Source organism: Rhyacophila brunnea, unplaced genomic scaffold (assembly GCF_057557595.1).
Source record: "Rhyacophila brunnea isolate RB1 unplaced genomic scaffold, BYU_Rbru_1.0 scaffold_6, whole genome shotgun sequence".
Classification (NCBI taxonomy): domain Eukaryota; kingdom Metazoa; phylum Arthropoda; class Insecta; order Trichoptera; family Rhyacophilidae; genus Rhyacophila; species Rhyacophila brunnea.
In genome coordinates this window covers 3,177,444-3,203,460 of record NW_028233276.1, presented here as the reverse complement: position 1 = coordinate 3,203,460, position 26,017 = coordinate 3,177,444, and the positions used below count along the sequence as shown (strand labels likewise).

Below are 26,017 nucleotides of genomic sequence, written 5' to 3'. Positions count from 1 at the left end.
AAAAAATACAAAAATAAAAACTGTTTTAATGCTTTTTTCTAAGGAATTATTGACCCACCTCTCATAGCACAAATATAGCTTTACCACTTTTTTCAATTACGCCATACATTTCGGTCCACCAATTTTGAAACCGTCTGCCAGAATTACTGCTACTAGCTTCAACAATGTTTCTTATTTGGTGCAGCAATTTTTTGTGGGTGGAAATGAAATTGTTTGTTAACGTATTAGTTAGTTTGGTTTTTTACACACAAATTCAAACCAGAATTTCTCCGATCAGATTAGGCTTTCTCTTGCTACAGTGGCCTCAAGCATTGTAAATTGATCAAAATTAGAGGTTCGCGGCGCGGCATCCCTCGCCGCCTAATGAGGTTAGTGCGATAATATTATATATTATGATGCATCAAGTCTACAGACTGATCTATGCAATTATATATTCATATAAATATACATAAAGCGTAAGGGTTATTCTTGAAGAGTATTTGCCTGCTATTACAATGCGATCTGTCATTTATTATATTATTAATATCAATACTATCGACTGAAGGTACTTGATGGAACTTGAATTTAAATTCTAATGGATCCAAGCTCTGAACTATTCCATTTAAGTCGTTTTTCTCGACCCGGGTTTACACCCGGGTAAAAAAATACAATATTCATAAATTGTTTATTGTATTTTTTGTAACCTTTGACTTGATAGGTAGGTAATGGAGATTTTACCTACTTTATTGTATTGATTTATTATATAAGCTAGAGTAAAGAGAGTTCGTTGTCAGTGTGTGTTTACCTTTGGTGAGTGTACACGGTGTACACCTGAAGATGCCGAAAGGCGAAACCCGGGTCGCAAAAAACGACTTAATTGGAATAGTACAGAGCTTGAATCCATTAGAATTCACTGTCATTTATTATTATTATAGGTATTTTTTTCTTTTCAAACGCATGGCATGCAAAATCATCACGCGTGCTATAGGTTTGCTACCACTGGCGTAGAATGTTCGACCAATGCATGCTGCCACTGCTAATTATTTATGTACGTAAAACATGAAATCTTAATGTAAGGGAGATCCAACAAATCTGTACCTGAGTGTAATCTCAAAAACCATGAACATGAGATTGAAAACGAGTAATCTAGGGCCATAGATTTTCAGTATGATCTTCATGAGGGAAGGCTTTCGCCCCATTGCTTCTTCCTCGTCCCATAGTGATTCGATCTTATTGCCCTCGACGGAGGATTTGTGGTCATCCAGGGTGGCGTACAGATCTTCGACATCTAAATGCCGCTTGTAGCCTGCAGTGAAGAGATTTTTCAGCCACCTGAAAAAGAATGATAATCAAATAGACCTTACCTTAAATAGAAGTTACCTTACTTTGAAAAGGTTCTAACTGACATTTTGGTGTAAAAAGGTTCCATTAGCCATATTCTATAATATACGTTCATTTCAGAGTCATCTATTGTCAAATATGGGAATTAGCAGTATTCCAGAGTTCTATCTACATGTCTTTTTATATGCAAAATATGACCATTCCAAATTTCAAACGCTCATAGCTCAAAACATGGTCAACTGCAATTAGAACCTTTTCAAAGTAAGGTAACGATATGTTGAAAAAAATCTAGACCAGAGAGACTAGAATCAAGAGGAATATCTTTTCTATTGGTTATATATTTTCTCAGAAGTATTTTCAAAATAATGTATTTTCATATTGGTATAAATTCGGCCCCTTATAGTCAAAGAAACGTATCTCATTTTTCTCTACTTTACAGGAGACCCCAAACACAAGTAAATTTACATTCCACAGACATTAACAAGAAAGTTTTTCCAGGAGATATTGACTTGTCTTTTATCCATTGAATTTTTCGATAAGTTTCTTTGTCACTTAACATAGCATGTCATTTAATGTCCAGTACCATACGTAACTCAAAATGTTTAAAAATTAAGATAGGTTTCTTTGACTCTAAGGGGCCGAATTATGAATCTGAATAGCAAAATAACTTTCAGTCAATTGAATCATTACCAATGTAACCCTATATTAGCTTCACTTAGATATTATATTATTTATTTAAACTCTGTTTCTATAGAAGGTTTTCTTCGACTTGAGGCTACATTTAAATATTTACCAAAACGAGAATACTGAGAAACAGCTAGCTGTCGCTCGAGGACTAGGGTTTCTTTGATGCTTGTAGAAGCCAGGATCCATGCTTTCGAAAGCTCTGGATCAATAAAGCGGTGCTCAAAACGGCACCTTTATTGGGATTATCTGGAAAAGAAAATGTACAAAACGAATTATTGTCAGAATCTTCTTTGATGTCAGGAGTCTTGCGTATTGGTATGGCATTCCCTATGAAATGTACAATATCATATTATGAGCTGACCGGTTTACGAAATTTTCCATTTTCAGCACTGAAACAAACGCGAACTGATTATGAACCGAAAGCATCGTACGTGTACACATTGTGAGGTAGTAAGATAGGATAGGATTAATATCAGGGAACAGAAAATTAATGGGAGATGGCTTGCCCAACTGGGTGTGGTATACTGCCCCCATAAGCAAAAACACAGCTAATGGGAAATAATGAGAAATTAAAGTAAGTATTAGGTAACATACTAGATAAAATTCTGAACATAATTGCATAACAAAATAAACTGGAAATCATTTATTTTAATATAGAAATCATCATAATGTGTTCACTACTTTTGCAAAAATGTTAGGCTTTTCGATGCAACAAAACAGTAAATAATGATTCATAAGCAAAAACACAGCACATCTATCGATTTGCTGTGTTTTTTGCTTAAAAACGCTGGCTTACTGTTTTTTTTGTTTATGATTCTAGAATTTTTCCACAAACGTAATACCGCATGTAACTGGTAATAATGAGATAACCTCAAATTAATCATTCACTAACTTCATATCGCCCTACATTTTTAATGATATTTTAATACTCAAATGTGATTAAGTTCTAAATTGTATTAGGAATTGTGAAAAAAAGATTCTCAACTTTATTTTGGAGAGTATGCAATTGGATAAACTTGATCAAAATGCTGCAAAATCCAATGAAATTATAATGGAAAGTAAAATGCTAATGACCAGTTAATTACATTTTAATTACCACATTTAAATATCATGTTAATTATATCTAATGGACAACTACTGAAAACGCGCCAGCCCATTGTTAGCACTAAATGAGTTATTAATTTTAATCTTAATCTATCATAAAACACATTTCTAACTATCTAGTTTTATTAAATTAATGATATTTGTACTCACGTCTCTGAACATTTGATATTTAAAAATAATGCAAACGGAAATTCCTCAATATTTCCTTTTTCCAATGCGAGCCGCATAACTGCTTCTACGTTTACATCTGTCAACTAGCTTCGATATTTGTTTTTTATGAAGTGCATTACACTGAATAATCTTTCACAGTATACAGTAGTAGAAAAAATTGACAATATTAACTCATTTAGTGCTGACACTGCGACTGGCGCGTTTGGCGCGACTGGCCATTAGATATAGTTAACATGATATTTAAATGTGGTAATTAAATATTAATTAACAGGTCAGCAGTTTATGGATCATATATGGAAAAGAAGAAATGCATAATTCAAAAATAAGGAAGAGTAATGCCTACAAATAGGATGACGTTTTGGGAGTCTTCCCACCAAAACTGACGGATTTTTGTATATTTAAAAATATAAATTGTCATTCCAATATTATTTAATGAACAAAATACCATTACAAGTATTTAATTTTTCAAAAATATCCATTACAATTATTATAAGCAAAAAAACATATTTACTGTTTTTTTCCTTACGAAACTGACATTATTCCATTCAAAATCATAAATAAAAAGACAATAGTGGAGTTTTATAATCAATATTTTTGTAATTTTGCAATTTTTATGTAATGAAAATATCAATTTTTAAATAATCTATTATAAACCGAAACATTTATTAAAATTGATTAATTTTTAATGAAGCAGCAATGAAAAACATGATAACCTCTCTTTTCTCAAAATTGACTTTTTCCCATTAGCTGTGTTTTTGCTTATGGGGGCAGTATAACAGGCAAGGTTAATTTTAGCTTGCAGAACCCTGGGGTTGCTTTGGGGCTTAGCGATAGGATACCCGCTACAGCAACGATTTCCAAACTGGGAGGTGCGCCTCCCTGGGGAGGCGCGGGGTGTTGCAAAGGGAGGCGCGAAAAGTTTAACACAAATGTAGCCACAGGTTTGCAGTTTGCAAATGCATAGTTTATAAAAAGCCTGGGGCCCGGGCATAACAGACATCAGTGACATCACAAATGTAATCTAATAGTTTAAAAAAAGTCGCCTGTGGTGCTACTTTGTTTCAAGCCTGTTAAATATTTTAAATAAGTAGTTATGCATTGCAATTTGATGTGATACCTATATGATGATTGCTATAGGTACTTAAATGATAACTCTCATGTATAATTTAGGAAACACTACTTTAGAGCACCACACTGCCCTTAACCTCAGCGATAGGCAGGTGGGCCCGCTTCAGGATGTGGGGCCCATGATACAATCCATTTGTCAATGAACGATGATGAATTTGAATTGACTACTATTGAAAAGGAAAAAAATGATAGAATTATCATGCGATAATTCATTGAAACCAATATCCTAGTTCAATTTTGATTGAATCGAAGTGAAGAAATAATATAATACTTTGTCAATAAAAGCAACGCAAGTTGTAAATATAGTAGGTACCTACTGCTATACCATTCGTAAAATCGTATTTTTATGCGAAACGGGATTTTCTGCATTAGCTGCAATGAAATCCAAATATCGACCCCGTTTAGTAGAAAAAGAGCACTTTGTGCTAAGAAACAAGCATATCCATCGCATGAAAAACATTATTTTAAAAATGAATATAATAAAAGTACTTGGTAAAATCTTGTTTATTTTTATACTTAATTAAGTTTTTTTCTTTGTTGTATTAAGTACTTAGTACATTTTTGGCTATTTAAAAAGGAGTCTGTAGGCGTAGGGAGGCGTAGTAACATAAAGTTTGGAAACCACTGCGCTACAGGATGTGGGGGGGGGCATGGTTACAATACAACAATAGCTATGTTGTAGGGATTGTTGAGGCTTCGATTATTTTTTAAAGTTCAAATTAAGATGTTGCATGTCTGCTTCGTAGAAAACCACCACTGTTGTAAAATTAGCATTCCTTCCTTTATTCGCCTCCCTTTATAATGTCCCACCCCTACCCAACGCAATGACCTGCCTACCCCTACGGGACGTCACTGTTTGTAATGAACTGAAAAAGTGCAATAGGTAAGTAGTATAAACAATTATCTAAGAACAAAATTATTTGTTCTTGCATTTGTGTACGTGAATATAATAATTATAAAAGACAAGATACTTTAATAGGTGCAATTGATTAATTTTCGCCTAGTTATTAATTTTATTATTCTCATCGTTATTACTAACACCTTGACCTACATATATTACTTAGGATAGTTATTGTTATTAATGTTATTATCAATGTCTTATCACTCAGGGCTCGAATTTTAGGAGGGTCCACTGGTGAAGAATACCGGTTCGTAACATGGTTTTGTAATACAAAATGAACGCAACATTTGGGGACATGTAAAAGCATACCGGTAAGTGAAATCATGCATTGCTATATACGAGCAATGGTGCACAAACCGGGGTCCGTGGCCCGTATTCGGCACATAGTAACAAGTACTACATCAAATACGACAAAATTATAATTTCTTATATACTAAGTTCTATCGTACAAATACATATTATATACGTAATGCAAAGTGGAGAGTGATTACAATAGCTGATATTATAATGTACCTAAATATTAAATTTAAAATAATAAAATGTAGGTATATCTCGATTAGTATAATATAATATGTCAACACTTTTACCCACTGCGGCCCGTGAAAATGGATAAATTGGCCCCTCTTTCAAATAGGTTATGCACCACGGCTAAAATTATAGTAACCAATGAAACCAATAAAAATGCGAGGTATCGGTGATTACACGTTCCGTTAAAAATATATACGTTAAGCATAAGACACACGAAAATATATAACTGGAAATATAACGCGCGAAGATAAAACTATATATAAACTTCTCAAACTCGTGGGTTGCGGACCCCTGGGGGGCCGCAAGGCTTCTGCGGGGGGGGGGGGAGGGCCGCGAAATATTTCAGTAGAACTGCAAGAATTTATTTGTAAATATTTTTTACCTTATAAATATTATATAGGTACCTGCGTATATACATATTTAAATTTTTCAGATAAGAACATATTATTATTTTGCAAAACTTTTTATTAAAATATTTATATTCTAATGGATTTAAGTTTTGTTTCTCAAATGGAATAGTATTTGAATAATATTCAAATTCCATCAAGTAGGTACCTTCGGTCGATAGTAATAAAATATTTATATTGATCGAAAATAATCAAGATCGTACTATCAAAAGTATAAATGAATGCATGGGAGCCAATATTAAAAGTCAATTAATATTTCGGATTATACAGAGCATTTTTTTTGCAATTCAGTTCAATATAATAGTTTTTGTTAGATATCAGTATGACTCACAAGTATATGACGTTTTACTTTTCTGAGGAGGGCTGGGGATTATTTTTTTCTGATTTTAGAGGGCGTGCTATCAAAAAATTTGGGAAGCATATTCACTACACACAGTAAGAAGTCAGACAGTTAAATCAGACGTGCTGTCCTTGTCTTTTGGCATATTTAACATTATATCTGAGCATCTTTCACGCATGTCACATGTATTTAAATCAGTCAATCGCGTAGTTTATATTTAATATGCATCCATGACATTGTTATTTAATAACTTGTATATAATATGTTATCAGAACACAGTTTTAAGACCACAATAATACAAAAATATTAACAGTTCAAATTTAAATTTATCATTATCACCGATGCTTGTAAAATGTTACATCGTATTGACAAATGTTGATATTATATACCAAGTAGTACTAAGCTCAATTATTATTCTATTAGCCACTGCACGAAAGAAATATCAAATCGAGACAGCCATGTACAATATTCCAGCTATTTTACATATTGTACCAACCTATTCGAATCGAGTACCTAGGTATAAGTTAAAAACGCATGAATTTGATAATACATATTTGTGTTTATTATTCATTTTTATAAACGACAACAAATATATCATTTGGTATCAGCTGTAAACCAATGCTTCCATGCATCAATCGTAATTCATAACATAATATAAATCATTTTAATCTCCCATTTATCATTTTATATGTTATAATTATAAATATTAAGATACACATTTAAATGTCAGTAAATTACTAATACTAGTCGTTAATGTCATTATAATAATTATGTCCTTGCACCAGACAGATAATTTTGATAATATATCCTACTTATTCAGCAAAATGTCTAAGACATTTTAGCATAATATAAATATGTGTGTAATTTTGAACAGTGGAATAATTTATGTAAGTACCTAGTACCAATGTTAACTAGGACTATCGACAACTTTAAATACCTAAGGGCGCACATCACATAGATGGCACGAAGTATATTAATTAGTCTATGGATGGCACTTCATAAGGAGAGTTCGCTATCCAAATTGGAATGGCTGGAGCAACATTCAACTCGATGTGAGTCTGGGACTCACGGCTGTACAGGTGTAAAAATCAAATGCCACCTGTTCAAAGCTTACAATGCATGATGCACTGATTGATTTTGAGACCGCGATAAAAATAAATAAAGAACCATACTAGGTATCATATTTGTAAAAATATCAATTCATTTTTTTCCTAGAATCATATCCTGTCAATTATTATGGGAAATGACAGTGGTGGTACATAATCATAGTATTAGTGGTTTATTTTTTGCGTAGGTAAAAATACGTATCTGTTTGAGTAGTTATGGTTATGTTATAAGTCCATTTGATATAAGTCGCTAGGATTTTGTTATGGGTTGGGTGTATATGTATTTAAAAACGACACATTGAGCATATAACAAATTATTAATTCAAGACGTTCACAACATGACATTAAGAATGAGAACTACAGGTAAATAGTCCGCAAGGTAGACCTAGAGGCCGCTGGATCGATGAAATGATTAAGTTTTACGGAAGTACGTGGCAACGCAACGCACAGGACCGAGAGAAGTAGATTCAGATAGATTAGATAGATAGATTCATCCAGCAGTGGATAGATTCGCACCGACGATGATAATAAATAATTCGCATGCATCATAGATGGATCGATAGCTTAAGAGGCCAAAGCACTAGCCCGGAAAATGTAAGACGTGAGTTCGAGTTCCAATTTTTTCTACTACACTTACGTGTTTCTGAGGTTTTTCAAAATTGCGTGTTTTTGTTTTAAAAATATTTTTTTTAAATGGCAACACTTTTGATCGCGGGAAGCGACGTTTCAATGTTTGTCACTGTTTTGCTATCTGTCATTCCAATATATAATATGCATTCTTCTTCTTTTGGTGCCGTTTTCTATCAAAGTGTGGCGACCAACTTGGAGTAGGTACACCTCCTTATCCTAGGCCAGTCGTATCTGACGTAGGTACCAGATCCCCAACGCCTTGTGAGGTTGCGAAATAAAAGAATCTTTTTCTATCTACACTATATCCATAGCGTTCTTAATTCGTTAGTCTTATATAACGTCGGTCCTTATTATTATTATGTTTAATATTAGGTATTGATATTATATTGGCATGCGAAAATTATCTTCCCACTAAAATAATAACTGTAGGTATTGCTGTCAAAGGAGTAAAACTATTCTAACTCATTGTATGCAAATTACGTAATGACAGGCTAACTGCCATAATGATTAATGACACCATACAATAGGTACCACGCATTTTTGTGTTGAGATACAGTTAACTCAGTGATTTCAAATCTTTTTCGCTTGGCGACATACTTGGAACATAATATCGGAAATTTTCGGGGAACCCCTAGCTGGCCCCACAAATTAAAATTCAGAGGAGTAAATTGACACACAATTCTTGTTCTAGACTAAGAGAAACATAATATTACTATTGAAAGTAGATTCCTTGGAGATCCTTAATTACGGGATTTTGCGGAATACCATTTGGGGATCTCTTCTATAGAACATAAAGCTGCCCTTAACCTAGGCGTGGCTTCAGGGTGTGGGGCAATGAATGGCACTTCTACTACTTTATGTCAATGTTTTAAAGACTAATATCATAGATATATCTCATTAGTTAACGCAATTAAATTCCCAATACGTTACCATTGCTCCCAGAATGGACGATTTTACACCTCTTGAGTGTAGTATTTTTATTGTTTATAATTACTAACGATATATTATTAGGTTTTGGCGATTTATACGCTTATCGAATTTATAAGTGATAAGGTAGGGGTTTTTTACAAACACTTCAACTAATCATAATCTGTTTGTTATATTTTTTTCTTGTGATCCTTGACTTAATAGGTGGGTGATAAAGTTTTTACCTGCTTTATTGTATTAATTTGTAAAATATAAGTTAGAGAACTGTATTCATTGTCAGTGTGTATTTACCTTTTGGTGAGTGCACATAGTGCCTGAAGATGCCGAAAGGCGAAACCTGGGTCGCAAAAAACGACTCAAATGGAATAGTAAAAAAACTTTATTCCATTAGAATAACTTATTTCCTTTCGATAATTCTTCAAACGATTATTTTCCGACTACCTTTCTTCAAGGCATGCTCGCTTTTCACTCTTTTGAAGTTCGTGGGTCACCACAGCTCTGCTATTAATACATGTTGCCTACTCTTACGAGAGATGGTTTCCAATCCTGACGTCTTGAAAAATTTAAATTTGTATACGCACGTCAATTACCTACATATTACTCTTCTGGACCAGAACTGTTTCCTCGTGTGTGTCAAGCTAATCGGGCACCACTGGCGAGGGATGCGAGACTAATCAATGCGCTCCCCCAGATACTTACATAGACATTTTCAGTGATGTGCTGCGTATTTTGTTTTTGATGTCATGTTCAATTCAAAATTCAGACTTGTTAAACGCTTTGACAGATATATTATTATGAGTAATTTGTAGAACGTGGATACGTGCTACAGACTACTAAATTCTACAATTTTAATTCCTTAATTTCTTACTGCTACAAAAATCCCCCCCCCCTCCACAAATAAAACACTCACTACTTATAATGCCTAGTTATAGTGCAATATCTAACAAAAACTTAAAAAATACACTGTTATTAACCTTTTCTTATCTTATCTTATCTTATCTTATCTTATCTTATCTTATCTTATCACCAAACATATTTAAATTTGTACCATGTGTGTAAGCTTTTGCGAATCCTCGCATAACTAGTTGAGAATCACTTGTCGTCATACAGGTATCTAATATAATCTCTATATATATAAAAATCTCGTGTCACGATGTTTGTGGTCGAACTCCTCCGAAATGGCTCAACCGATTTTTATGAATTTTTTTGCGTATATTTGTTAGGTATGAGAATAGGTCAACAAGTATATTTCATACCGTTAGGTGATTAGGGTATCTCTATCCAGAAAAAAATTCTTTTATTTTTTTGACAATTTTTTTTTTGTATTTTTTTATTATTTGGCATAAAAAATACCTATAACCCCAAATTTTCACCCTCCTACCCCTACCTTCCCATTTTTTAATCGCGATTTTATTATTTTTGTATGAACAACTTTAACCGTCGTTCGTATTTCAAACAGAACGAAACTGTTTATGTTGTTGAATGACAGATGGCGCTACGTTCGAGAAAAATTCAAGAGAAGCGTCGCGTCATTTTGACATTTTATTCGGCATATCACAACGCAGTGCGTGCAAAATTTTGTACGATTTATTTTCGCCGCAATTTTAAGACCGCACATCGACGCGAGAAATCGTGATTCGAAGAAGAAACAATAATCTGGAGTTCATCGCAGACACACACCGTTCATACGACGCTCTCCAATATCCGCTAATTTTCTGGAAGGGACAAGACGGATATTGCATAAATATTAAACAACCAGAAGCTGTCACAGGTAATTCATTCATTATGAACATCATTACGCATTTTGAATTGAGAAAGTGAATGGTTGATGTTTTTTTGTTTTTATCGGCGGTCATCGTCTACAGCGCTCTATTCCTTTTTCTGTCATAGATCCCATCCCCACACACTTACGATACATTCGTAATTTTTTATTTAACAACCAAAATATTCACTAGAAATAATTTATATGGCAGAACAACGTTTGCCGGGTCAGCTAGTAAATTAATAATAATAAATTAATCGTAATATGCAAATGTCAGTGGTTCCACATATTATAATATAATATATGTCATAATAAATTGAACATCGGTTGTTTTAAAAATCAACCACTTGTATGGATATTATAAATATCTAAGTATTGTAAATTAATGAGGTCAGGATGGGTTCATCATTGTGCAATATTGTAAAAATACGCACTTTAAATTAAGTAGTCAAACTCAATAAAAATATTTAATTGAAATGATTGCAAACATAGATTGCTCTAAGATTAAGTGATTTCACAACCAATTGAATAAAATTACTAATAATAAAAATCAATACGCACATTCAACAAAGTATTTAATGTAGGCACATCATTGTGTTCTCTGGATGTAATGGACGGATGTCACAAAGGAATATTAATTATTTATTTCACTAAGAAGACGATAAACAATTTACGACCCATTAACATCGACACAAGAAACCCACAGAAGAGTTGCATGTGGATGTGGCCATTTGAAATAATAAAAAAAACCACAATTTACAACCTACAACAAACCCGTGTAAATAGCTACGTGCATACTTAGTACCTAGGCTAAGCTATTTTAAATTTCAAATAATCACACCTTATACAATATTCGCAGTGGAACATATTATAATTAATTTTGTATTATTGGTAATTTAGTAAAAAGTATAAACTATTCTATGCCAAATGCACCTACATCATAATAATGTCATTCGACCATCAAGTGCTCGAAATAAAAAATTTGATGAACCGGAATGCCGGAAGTTGAACAATTTTATTGTTGTCTAATTTCTACGAAATATTCTGTGAAAAGATGTATTACTATCTTTTACTCCTTTGTCTGTCGTCCGTAAGCAGTGTATGGTCTGCATACTATTAAGGTTTAATCAATGCTTTGTACTTACTGTTTACGACTGTTTACGAATTTATTATATAAAGCATAAATAATTATTAGATTTACTAGGGTAGGTAACGCTTTCGTTAATCTGCTCTGTGGTTAGTACGTGTTGATGTACTGGGTAGGTAGGTACCTAATTTGGATTCTATTGGTGCTCTGTATAAGTGCTCCATAGTTATGTTCCTGTACCTGTACCCTTTCTTGCTTTAATATTAACGTATTAATCGGTTTCAGGGGTAGTCAACCTGGTCCCTACCACCCACTAGTAGGCGTTCCAGCTTTCATGGTGAGCGGTAAGGGTTTTAAAAACTCCTCACAAAAAGGCAGATATCCGGTATTTAGGGATCTCATCAATAATTTTATTAATTAAATGTAATTTCACTACACTTCATGCTTCTATGTATGCAAAGTATAGGTATCTAAATAAAAAGATAGATTTAACTACAGTATGTTGTTTTATATAGATTTATTCTGCCAAACTTAGCAAAAGTCTGACATAAAGTATTTGGTAAGTAATTATTATTATATACTTGCTGTAACTCTGCTGTATAAATTTTATAAAATTAAGTTACTTCCCTACTTTATAAATCACCATTACTGTGGAACCGGTGGGCGGTTAGACAATTTAACTACCAACAGAGATACAAAAGTGGGCGGTAGGTATAAAAAGATTGACTAACTTTAGCTTTAACTTTAGTTTCGTTGAATAAAAAAATTAGTTTATTTTATTAATAATTCACTAACCTGAACTTAAATAACATGCTAATTATATCTAATGGCCACCTAATGGGCAACGCACCAGTTACGTTGGACGCAGTGATTGGGTATGCAAAAACTGTACTGGAAACAATGAAGTTCAATTAAAAAATCTTAACTATTAATATACTATATTTTTACATGCTGTAAAAATACTGGATAATTTGCATGCAAAAATACTGTCGTTAGGTACCTACTCTTATAATGATGATATAGTATTGCGGAAAGCAAAATGATAATAATATTACCACGCTCTGGTGGATACGATAAATATCCACCGAGTGGGGTCAATATTACTCAGATTGTTCAAAAATAATAAGCACCATACAAATCCAAATCCAAACAAAACTAAATAATATAATAAAAATTACCTCGTTTCCTGTAACATCGCGATTCAGTCGGATCAAACAAACTGCATTTGGGTAATTATTATTCTCACAAATAGGTAAAATTATATTAAGTTTTGTTTTTTGAAGTAGACCAAAAATGCTATGACGCTCGCTTCTTGTTCCATGGGTTGCGGGTTCGAGTAAATTAAGTATTTTTTTCCATTAATATTTATTTGAATTATGTGTGTACGGATCATAATATATAGGTAGACTGAAAGTGAGGTAACTTTTAGTAAGTATTCAGTTATTGTCCGTTATAAAAAATACAAAAGTATGTAGAACGCTGTGTTATTTTTCGGTATAGGCTGAGTTTCTCTGGTAAACTATTTTGTAGTGTTTTTTGTGCAGAAAAACTTTATCTGTTTCATGATCATCAGCCTAAATCTATCCACTGCTGGACGAAGGTATCTTCAAGCTGCTTCCACTTCTCTCGGTCCTGTGCATTGCGTTGCCACGTACTTCCGCAGAACTTTATCATTTCATCGATCCAGCGGCCTCTAGGTCTACCTTGCAACATAAACCTGCATGTAAATGGACGTAGAGAAGCCCGTCAGGAAGGACCAGCGAAATCGATTACACCCTCACTGACAGAAAATATACATTTTTAAACAGTAAGGTGATCAACCGGTTTTACACCGGCAGCGATCACCGGATGGTGAGATGTAAGATGAGATTGAACGTCAAATCAGAAAGATCCAAACTGCAGAAGAAGTCAAATGCTCGCATATACTTGCAGAACAATACCGAATTACAAGATGAACTCAAAAATGCACTATCGGCTTTCTTAGATGATAACGAAACTGTTTCCCTTATCTGTTTATTTAACTTAATATGTGGTTGGATCCAGATTAGAGGTGGGAAAACTGATCGATTTTGAAGACTAAGTATACTTACTACCACTATAAAAAATACTTAGTATCAAAACTTGTTCCAAAATACTTACTAGTATTTGGAATACTATATAGAGCGGTTGGCGTGCGTATGCGACATAAGTCTCATACTAAACTGGAACTAAAACGTAACTCCATATTAGTATTTGATATATCGGCTTCAATAGAATCGCTAAAAATACACTGAGCTGGGCTCATTTATTATAAAATTTTAAACACATTTAAAATTATGAGTTGCTTTTATGTTATGTTATAATATTCTTGTTAACATAAAATGAATAACAATGATTTTTTTAATTGTCAACTGCGTCACCTCAGTCACCTCACCACATTTCCGAGGGAATAATATGCTGCTACAGAAAATTTATGACCTATTTTTTCATACATAAGATGATGTCATTTGCATGCATAGACTAATAAATTAAAATGTAATTGTATTCAAGTGCTACCTCGCTCGCGCGCATTTAATGTCAATAGTATTGAAAGTCTACCAATTAGCCAGCGACTCGCGATATCATCACAGGTTTTTTGGAACAAGTTTATTGGGCCACACGTACTGAGTATGGGTAGTTTCATCCGATACTTGAGTACACAAACTTGTGACAGTTTTTCCAACTCACCTCTAATCCAGATCCTTTTGCCAAACGGATTGAGTGAATAGCTAACAGACGTTTTTCTTAAAAACGGTAAGTTACGAGACCTGGAAACCGTGTATGATATTATATTAAGATAGGTGTGAGGACGCGCGACAGTCCGACAGAGAAGGGACGCGCGTCGAATGGTAGATGTAGCGGACCACACATTCGACGAAATCACATTGAAACGTCATTAGTGTCATTTGAAAGTAACAATACCAACATCTAAATGAGTCGCCTGTACTACCACAAGAATCTGGCACCATTCTACGCAGCGTGTAGTCCCACACGCCCCCGCATGAAATCCATATATCCAAACTTGACACATCGTCTAGTTGACAACAATTAAACCCGGAAAACCGTTATTTTTGTTGGAACGAAAACCGGAACCCAACCGAGAAAAAATATCGCGTTTTTCGGTTCGGTACATGTTCAAATACGCGCGTTAACATGATCGCAACGTCTAGTGGTCCGCGTGTCCGGTATTGGAGCAAAAGTGGTAATAAACCTACTACGTACCTGGTTAGCTTATGCTTTTATAATACCTAATGTAATGTAAGTAAACACCACACCTAATCATGTTTATAATACTAGGACAGCCCTACGTTATTAAGTTGTAGCTATTAACTTATACCAGACACTTTCACATACAAAATCTAAATTATTAAGTGACACTTTTGCAGAATACGTCAGACATTTGACGAAAATCTGCAATCATTACTCTTATTACAATATATGTAGGTAACTAGCGTTAATTTTTAAAAATACCCCATATAAAGTATTTGTTTAAAAACTTAATAACATTTGGCGGTTAGTATGTTCATAATAGTAAGCGCATTATATGACAACGATGCTGTGAAGACATGAACGTAGATTTTATATTTATCTTAATTAATCTATTAATGATCTTTATTGTAATATCGGTTCATTTTTCGACCATGTTCATTTGGTTTTAAGTATTTATATTTGCCCTAGCCAAAAATGTGAATACACTTATCACAAAATTGTGATAAAGAACACAGAATTATATTTTTTTTTTCAAATAAGTACTGAAATTCTCTACAAATAATAATTACTCGGAAATATTCGAAAAGTAATATTTCTTGACGGCCCGCAGTCTCACTTATTGGCCGAGTAATTATAGTGATCGATTCGCGGTTATAATCAAGTTAAGTGGTGTTATACAATGGTGTTATATAAGCTTGTATTGTTACTACCCGCACATGCCTTGGCATGGTCATTTAATACGAATGGAACACTAGAGCCGGAATGATTAAAAAGTGAATTTTAAAAACAGATACTTCATGCCGGTTGATTCAATTATAATGCGAGCCCTGATAACTTGACACAATATCAGATATCACCTTTTGACAGTTCAGACGGTTAACTTTTTTACATAATTAACTGCCAGAATACGTAAAGTGATAAATGTGATATATTTATCACAATTAGCTCTTTTTGGCCCATTTTACTTTACCTGCACTTGAGCGATATAAAACAGTATTGTATGCAAACCGATTTATACCAATAAGCCGAAACAGGGGAACACAAAAAAAACAGCCTGAACATTATCGCCAGTGTTGCCGCAACATTGCCGATAGTTACTGGCATTAACAAAAATATGCCAAATGATCAATGACATTATTAATGGACGACGCACTCAGTACAGTAGCTAGCAAGTAAATTCACTCATAGTGACATTCGCACGTGCATATGTAGACGTAACGCAATATCCATTATGCGATATCACGCATCGGGAATTTATAGCAATATCACCTTTTTTGTAATGGCGTTAGAACAGTGTTTCTAGTATCAATGTTCGTTTGAGCAAACCCGTTCGAACCAAACCATTCGGCAGACCCAACAAAAAGCCTCGGGAATTTATAGCAATATCACCTTTATTGTAATGGCGTTAGAACAGATTATGCCATTCGGCAGACCCGACAAAAAAGTGAGTGTCATTTTTTTCCCCAGATACTTCGTCCATATTAATGTCATTGCGAATGATAGAAAGAAAATGTTAGATTTTTGCAAAATTCAAAGTGTCTAGAAACTAGTAGGTATTTCAAACAAATATGTCATAATTATTAACATTGTTTTGACATGAACAAAGATCGAAGACTAATTCGTGTTTTTACAATACTAATAAAATACATAATGCATAGGTAAGTATAATTAATGCAGACAAGTTTGGTCTTCATTTTGTATACATCATTTATTTTATTTATGAGATATAAGGTACAAACAATCAGCAAGATGATTTTCGAGTAAATCTAGTATAATATTATTCTAGCTTTATGATGATACAGTGTCGAAAAAAGCTAGTTTTAACGCTATACGACATAATAATATGTAATACGCATATTATGCGAATTTTGTATGCTAGATGCATATTCAAAAATGGTAGATCTGGCAAAGTTGGCAACTCTTATTATCGACTGCATACCACTTAGGTCTTAGATTGATAAATAATAATATCAAAAACTATGTAGGTACGCGTCAAATCAATGCGAATTTAGCTTAAAACCTAGTCGATACTACGGTAAATATAAATGTATTAAAGAGCGCTCATGAACATGGACATTACAAATTCGAAGCATATTATGTAGGTACTTACTTACAGAATATATATTTTTAATTTAATTCAGTCTTAAATAATATTATTAATTAATACCATTATCCGTAGAGGTCAAGATCTGACCTCTACTTCCTCTATGATAAATTGATATAATATATGGTAGTTGCAAAAAATATTTCATTAAATCTAATACTGTTGTAATGATATACAAACGCAAATGAGTACCTACCTTTAGCTTTAAATGTGTGGTAACCGGACAAAACAGAACATGACAAAACAGAACAGTGACAAAACAGAACAGCCAGGGGAAAAATGAAACATTAATTTTTGTGGAATCTATTTAGGTTAGGTTAGGTCATTATTTCGTTGTACCTAATCACCCAATCATTTTTAACATATTATATTGATTAAGATGAGTTATCCTAAGCTTGCCGGCAACACAATATAATATACTGTACGGCAACACTGTAGGTATATAATTTGATTTATTATGGCGTAATTGAAAATCTGTGCTATTAAAAATCTATCACATAATAGAGATAGGACAAATCTATCAGAGTTTAAGCCGGGTTGACACGGTCCAAGTACGATCCAAGTAGACTTGGATAGGAATAATCAGTATGAAGATGTCTCATCCAAGTGACAGTTTCATACTATTTATTCCTATCCAAGTGACAGCTCCGTACTATTTATTCCTATCCAAGTTAACTTGGATGAGTAGGACGCGGTCCAAGTAGCTTGGATAAGAATACTTAGTATGAAGATGTCACATACGAGTGCACTTGGATAGGAATAAATAGTATGAAGCTGTCACTTGGATGAGACATCTTCATACTAATTATTCCTATCCAAGTCTACTTGGATCGTACTTGGACCGTGTCAACACGGCTTTACGAAGATATTTATGTAATCTTATTTCGGAAATAAATTAAACAATCATAAATTATTACTATTTAGACCTAATTTATAGAACGTATTATCGAAACACCTGTATTTTGAAGGTCACATTCACAAACTGACAGGTACATACCCAATATTACGAAATCGCGGGAAAAAGTGTGTAAGCCAAGTATGTTAGTATCTACTGATTAATTGAGTAAATATAATATATTTTTATTTTTATGGCCACATTTTTAACGCCGCTTTTATAGGTACATACTATAAAGATCTTTCGACAAAATAATATATTTTATGAAGATTTTATAAAATCTTTTAGTGTATTTTTATTAAATTTCTTCTATAAAAAGTAAAATCACGCTATTTTAATTAATGTTTTCTGTTATGTTGCCATGAGCTAAGTGGACTCTATTTTAAGAATTTATAAAACAATGACAACCTATACTCATTCTCACGTAGGTGGAATATATCAACATCCGAAGCGGTTTGTTGATGCGAGATTTGGTTGAAAAGAGTTATTGCCCTCCCAATCGGCATCACCAATGGCAGGTTAGTTCTGCTCCTCGGCAGAACAAACAACTGATGCTTCCGATGAAATCAGTGTATTGACAAAAATGTGTGAAACTAAACAATTTGACCTGATGAAAAATAGATTAGTGGCCTTCAAAGCTCGATATTGTTATATTCTCACAAGTAATTATTAATCCAATAATAAATATTATCACCTAGATCTAAGACAATATTAGCATGGCAATATACTGACCAAGTGCAGTGACAGAGTGGAAGACGGCAATAAATTAACTAACAAAATTATTGATTGTAGAACACGAAAAATATGATATGCTATAATTAGCATATTCACCATCCCATGGCCCCCACATCCTAAAGCGGGCCCCCCGGTCAGGATTTTTGCCCCCCCCCCCTACCTATTGCTAAATGGCATGTGTGACGCACAACAGAAGCTTTTTCAAAATTGTGTTTGAGGTAAAGGTAAGGGCCTTCAGTTTATTTTTAGCGATTTTTTGTAGTTTTATTAAATTTAAGTACATGCACTTACTTGAATTACGGAGTTGTTGAGTATAAACGCGAAACAATCAAAACTTGGATCTTACAACTTAATTTTTAAATATTAATATTTCTCTCGTGAAATAGTAACCTTTTTTTTTTAGAATTTAATTTTTTTTTTATTTTATTATATTTTATTTTATTTTATTTATTATGGAAACAAACAGTTGCATATTGATTACAAAAATTTAAAATATAATAATGAAAAGTTATTGCAACCAGCCAAGTTTCCTTTTTTTCGCAGTGTAGTTAATTATTATGCTAACATTGCTATCTTGCATTTTATGAGCATATCAGATTTTTGTTTTTATGAGAAATGGATGTTAGTCATTTGCTCAACCTAAGCATTAGGTCCACACTTGGGCCCAAACACAAAATGAACTTAAATTTTTATGGAGTGTCAAATAATGACCGTATTCGCCAGTAGGCACCGAACACTATACACTCCTTTCCGGGTAAAAATAATGACGAATCTAAAAAAATCACCGATATTCCACTCATGTTTCAATAATTTATTGCTAAGGAATAAAAACAATTACAAGATAAAAAGAACTTTTTACCACGTTTTTAAAATTTCTGTTGAATCATATAAACTTGACAATACTATGTAGGTATTATAAATACTTTTTTTTGTACTTGATAGAAATACTGAAATGTCATTTTGACATTTCATATTAATTTCCATAGTAACGCACGTATATATTAATAATTTAGTTGCTAGGACACCCTTAGCGACCTATAATAGTGTTTTACTTTTTACGATTTTTTCCGAAATAACTTTCCATACAAAACAGAATTAACTGAAAATGAATTCAATTCTGCTTAAAGGTGGCTAAAAGTATTAAAAGAATGCACTGTCATCGTGTTCTGATATATTCTAAAAGTTTCAAATGTCCAGCTAGTCAGGAAGTTAAACAAGATTTGTATTGGACAAACAAGAATACGAGCTAATAAAAACGTGGTAATAAACAATCATACATACAAATATTGTCAACAGCATAGTAATATGTTGATAAACTGTATAATAAATAGTAAATAGCTGACGTTTTTTATCATTAACAGATAAACACAACAAATGTTTGAATACTTCTTGAAACAGACACGATGCCAGGAACCAAGTTTAAAACAGCCATTAAGATAATACAAAATGCAATACTATTTAATTCGAATAAGTGTTGACATAACAATTCAATTGATTCACTTGAAATGACTCGACTTGTAAAATCAACTGAATCGTGCATTTAACACAGCGGTAAATCACTGAGGATAAGGTTGTCACAACAAATTTAAATTTTAAATCTGGTTCCATAAAAAAAACATCATGATTCATGACCACAGGAAAGACGTGCAATATTGCGGTGAAGTTAAAATAAATCAACAATGTAAAAATATTCATCTGTCGCCATCCTTGGAGAATCACGATCTACGATGAATATTATATTATATATTTGTGAACATACATAATTTTGAAAAACGCTTTCTGAGATAATATATTATAACCAATAGAAAAAATCTTTTTTTGAAAAAAGTAAGCCACCCCGGCGGGGAATCGAACCATGCATCTCCAGGGTTTACGCCCCATCCGTGCATTACCACTATGCTACGCAGTGACATACTGCCGGGGCGGCTTACTTTAAAAAAAAGAGATTTTTTCTATTGGTTATAATATATTCTCTCAGAACGCGTTTTTTCAAAATTATGTATGTTCAATAATTAGAATGATATATTCTTAAATCTTGTGAATTATTCGTTGAATACAAGAAATAGTTAATTATTATATATTTGTATTGGTTTATTTATCTGTTTATATGTACGAGATTGCGAGACAGAGATAAGTCGTATTATAAGGGTCAAGATGAGAGAAAACATAAAAAAATGCGAATTCTAAATTTGAAAAATAAACAGATACCTACGCAAATGAAGGAATCGTTTATTTGGTTATATACGTTTATACTGGATACAGCGGCAAACACATTTTGAAAATAGCCGAGATACTGGATTATTTGTTTGTTTGGATTAGTTTAGGTTAGGTTAAGTTAGGTTATCCTAACAAATAATCCAGAATATCGGCTATTTTCAAAATGTGTTTGCCGCTGTATCCAGGATAACCGACTTGTACCGTTTATTTTAATCGGGTCGTGAAAGAAAATAAATGATAGAATACTCTCAAAGTAGTTTGACAGATGCTTACAATGCAATAACAGGTAGTATATCGACTATAAGTAGTATATAAAAAGTATTCAATGACATTAGAATGAATTTGCGACAGATTGGCGTAAAGGTATAAATAAAGAGGTAGGTACTTACATTTATTTTATGCTGTCGGATAGAAAACATGATTTCGAAAATGTCAATTTCTATATGAATATTCTCGATTCGAATTGAAAAGATTTCGGGAGTGGATAAACCGTAACTCAATATGGAGAGCGCTTATGAGCAGGTATTAAAAAGGCCAATACCTAGTTAAAACGTGTCGCAATTAAGCACAACAGTCGTGGCATCACTATGCCCATGATACCCAAGAGACGCAGGTTCGATTCTTGCCGGGTGTCCTACTTTTTTCAAAAAAGATTATTTCTATTGGCTATATTTTCTCATGGGTTTCCAAAATTATGTATGTTCAATAATTAGAATGATTTATTCGTTGAATAAAAGAAATAGTTAAGTAATTAAAATTGTTATGCATTTTAAAGAAAGAGAGGCAGCCCTATGTTATTAACGAGCGTCACAGAAAATCATTGGGTCCACGAAAACCAGCTGTGGAACGATTTCGCAAGAATAAATACAGCCAAATTAGCATTATAATTTCCACGAACCATTAATAATTACTAATGAAGTGAAGATAAGATAGCAACAGGAGTACAAAACAAACACCATCCGATGAATTTTTTTAAAAATGTTGTTACAGTCGAATGTTGCGAAATTAGCTTCTCAGAAACAATTAATGCAGAATATTCTGTAAGACAGGCGTCGAATTTTCCTCATTCATAATACATCAACATTGTGTTATGGTGTGTTTTGATAATTTACATACCACACAAAAGGAACTTTATTTACAGTGAAGTACCGTGTTGGTAAAAGTCGGGTTCGTTTTAAGGGGAGACATAGTCAGCGTAGGTCAAAATGGAGCTTTTGTTCTATTTTCAAAGCATGATCCTGGACATACTTTAAACGTTGTAGATAATCTATTTATATAATTTTGCGGCCTTATTATCCTTTATATTTATTTTAAACATTTGATGACTGCATAAAGTATTTTTATTACATACAATAGTATTCTTTTAAACCTCTCGCTCTAATGTTTTAGAAATATTTACGATAAAAAAATTATATTGATAATCTCTGTGATCCCAAATTTGACAAGGATTGGGCATTTTATTATTCAAATAATGGGCAAGATTGACACATTTGAAGATAATTCTAAAGATACTCATTATAAGTATCTACTCATAATAATGTCCATATAAATTATACTGATGGTTTTATAAATGCGTTTAAAAAATAATAAATGTAAAAAATCTTAACACCACTACACATTTATGTACTGAAATATGACTATATTCTAAAACATTAGAGCGAGAGGCTTAAAAGAATACTATTTTATGTAACAAAAATACTTTATGCAGTCATCAAATGTTTAAAATAAATATAAAGGACAATAAGGCTTCAAAATTATATAAATAGATTATCTACAACGTTTAAGGTATGGCCAGGATCATGCTTTGAAAATAGAAAAAAAGCTCAATTTTGACCCATGCTGAGCACGTCCGCCCTTAACCAGCTTACGTAAGGTTATTTTCAAATTTTCCACGAGAAAATCCACGCGATATCGTCATATCACTTGATTCGTATTGCATCGAGAATATTGAGAAGGAGAAGATGTTAATCTCCGCACTTTAAATAGAGGAGTAGTTTTCTTTTACCGTCGCGCGGTAGGCTATTTGTATAGTAGATCAGTAGTTTAACGATGAATATAATATTGAATGTCCAAAAGAAGACGACGAATGGAAAATTGAGATTTTCTTTGTGGCGGTGAAAGACAGCCAAATATAATAAATACTTAATATATGAATTATTGTTCGAGTTGCAAAATGACAATGGGAAAGTGTAGTAGATCACTGGCAGTTCAGTCGGAAGCCAACAGCGGTGGAGTGAGGTTGTACAACTTCGCTTGCGTATTCGGGACGCTATTCGCATGGTTACTCGCGAACGGTTATAAATACGGGATACAACAAAAATAATATTGTTTGTAAATGAATTTGACAATAAACTCAACATGTGTGGTCCCATGTGATTTTGACAATCAGTGCCAGTGCTTGAGAAAAAGTGAAAAATATTTATTGTTGCACGGATAGTGCACTTTGTGCGGGGAGTGCGTCAAACGCTGTGAAGCGAGGGGTTGTCCACACGGTGTTTTGTTCACACTGTTGCGCGAATTCCAAGACCGCGTGAACGGCAAAAGCAATAAAATGGAAAACACCACGATGGAAGTGAATGAAACCAAAAAAACGAAGAAGAAAAGAAACGATGATGAAGAGGAAGTGGTTGGAGAAAAAGAAGAAGAATGGCAGACGGTGACCTCTGGAAAAAAACCCAGAAGAGACTCTGGGGTCACTCCAAAGGGAAACCAAAACATCGTCATGATAGCGACGGGAAGTAAAATTCCATTAAAATTGAAAATAGCGCAGATGCTGCATAAGGCAGGAGTAAAAGTACAGAAAATATACAATAAAAATTTAAAGACGTACATCCAAGTAGAAGACGAAAAAGAAGCAGATAAAATGAAACAAGCTGGAGAACTCAAAGATCTCGGTTTTGTGACCAAAGAGAATGACTCCTGCTCTTATGGAGTAATAAGAAAAGTCGATATTGATATGGACCTCCAAGAACTGCAAATGGAAATCAAAAGTGATGCAAAAGTAATCAACCTTAAGAGGTTGACAAGAAAAGGTGAGACAGGAGAGCTGACAAAGACCTCGTCAGTCAGTATTAAATTTGGGGAGAAAATATTGCCGAGAACAATTTACATATATGGAGTCTCTTTTGCTGTAGAACCGTATGTATTCAGGGTTATGCAATGCTACAAATGCTGGCGATATGGGCATATCGCGAACAACTGCGGACGTACAGTAGAAACGTGCCCTAAGTGTGGTGAAAACCACAAAACCTGCGAAAAAAATGAGGAAATTACGTGCATCAATTGCAAAGGTAACCACGCGGCAAACAGCCAAAAATGCCCAAAGTGGCAAGAGGAAAAGAATTGCAAAGAAGCAATGAAAAAAATGAACATACCTTTCAAGGAAGCAAAAAAAAATATGTTAAATAATAGCTATGCTGACATATTAAAACAAAAAAAAATCGTAGAAAGAGATGAAAGCGAAACAATTCAAAAAACTAAGGAAAACAAAAAGAAAGAAGAAGCGGTGGTAGAAGCTTCAGGCTCAACAATAATATCTACAGGTAGTAGCGTAAAGCCTACAAAAAATAAGAAAAATTCAAAGGGGAAGACAGAGGTTAACGCGATGGGAGAAATTATGAAAGTCTTGCTGAAAGGGGGAGACTGGCAGCAGATCATTAAACAACTAATGATTAAAGCAGTGGACTGGGTATGCAAACAATTCAAAGAAGGACACTTAAAGGAAATTCTAGGGGAGGTTCTGGAGCAAAATGGATAGTAAAAAACAAATTAGGATTTTACAATGGAATGCCAGAAGTATGAAGCAAAAAAAGGATGATATAGAACTCTACTTAATAAGACAAAAAATTTCAATAGCATTAATCTCAGAGACTTGGCTGAGGTCTGAATAAGACTATCTGAAATTCAATGATTACACGATGTATCGAAAATACAGAAGGGATGGATACGGAGGAGAGCGATTCTGGTGCATAAAACACTGGCGTCTAAAGAAGAAAGAAAGAAAGATGGAAGAGCTAGACAAAATAATTATAAAGCCATTTAACAGAATAGGAGTGAGGACCTGATCGAAGGATCCCCTTCTAGAAGAGAAGAGGCGATATGACAGCGAGTCGCAGTCAAAGCCTCGGTAAAATCACAAAAAAAAAAAAAAAATCACTGGCAGTTTTGATAGGTACGTGAGAGTAAATCAAAGCCTACTATAAGTAAAGCTGGACATGTCTGCCATAGAATATTATGAATATATAAACATGGTTTTAAAGAAACCGTAAAAAACTTATTATTACTTACGTAAGTATTAACAATTTTTGAAAACAGTATTGTAACACTAAGTATAAACAAAAATCTTTCCAACCCCAACAAATATCTACAAATATCTGGAATAAGATTGTTTATTTTACAATGACAGTAGGTATTCGACGATGAATAATTATTGTAAGGGTGACATTTTGGTTTTCAACGAGGGCGACAATTTACTTTGTTATGTCACTGATATATTGTGGTATTTTATTTATTAAGCTGATAAAGGTACAAATGAGACTGCAAAAAATCACCACCATTGACTAATTTGATCACCATTTGGCATTGTAATACTGTTTTGTCATTTGCCGATTTAAAAATTAGATGAACATAATGTTACGTAAGGAAATACTCAAATTAAGTGTATACCTATTGTAGAAGGATCTGTCGTATCACACATTAATTAATTGCTCTGTATAATTAGGTACATAGGTAGGTACCGAA

At 33.5% G+C, this 26,017-nt stretch overlaps 1 protein-coding gene across 2 annotated transcripts in view; it reads right to left on the bottom strand.

Moving 5' to 3' along the window:
- The window catches only part of LOC147065100 (putative multidrug resistance-associated protein lethal(2)03659), an 83,034-nt gene that overhangs the window by 40,124 nt on the left and 16,893 nt on the right, over positions 1–26,017 (bottom strand). For both annotated transcript variants that reach the window (XM_085956480.1, XM_085956481.1), the window contains exons 2-3: positions 2,114–2,253; positions 1,078–1,311 (exon numbers count right to left, since the gene is read on the bottom strand). In XM_085956480.1, coding sequence (XP_085812606.1) covers positions 1,078–1,311; positions 2,114–2,193 — 314 coding nt within the window. In that variant the 5' untranslated portion in view covers positions 2,194–2,253. The remainder of the gene's footprint in view (positions 1–1,077; positions 1,312–2,113; positions 2,254–26,017) is intronic.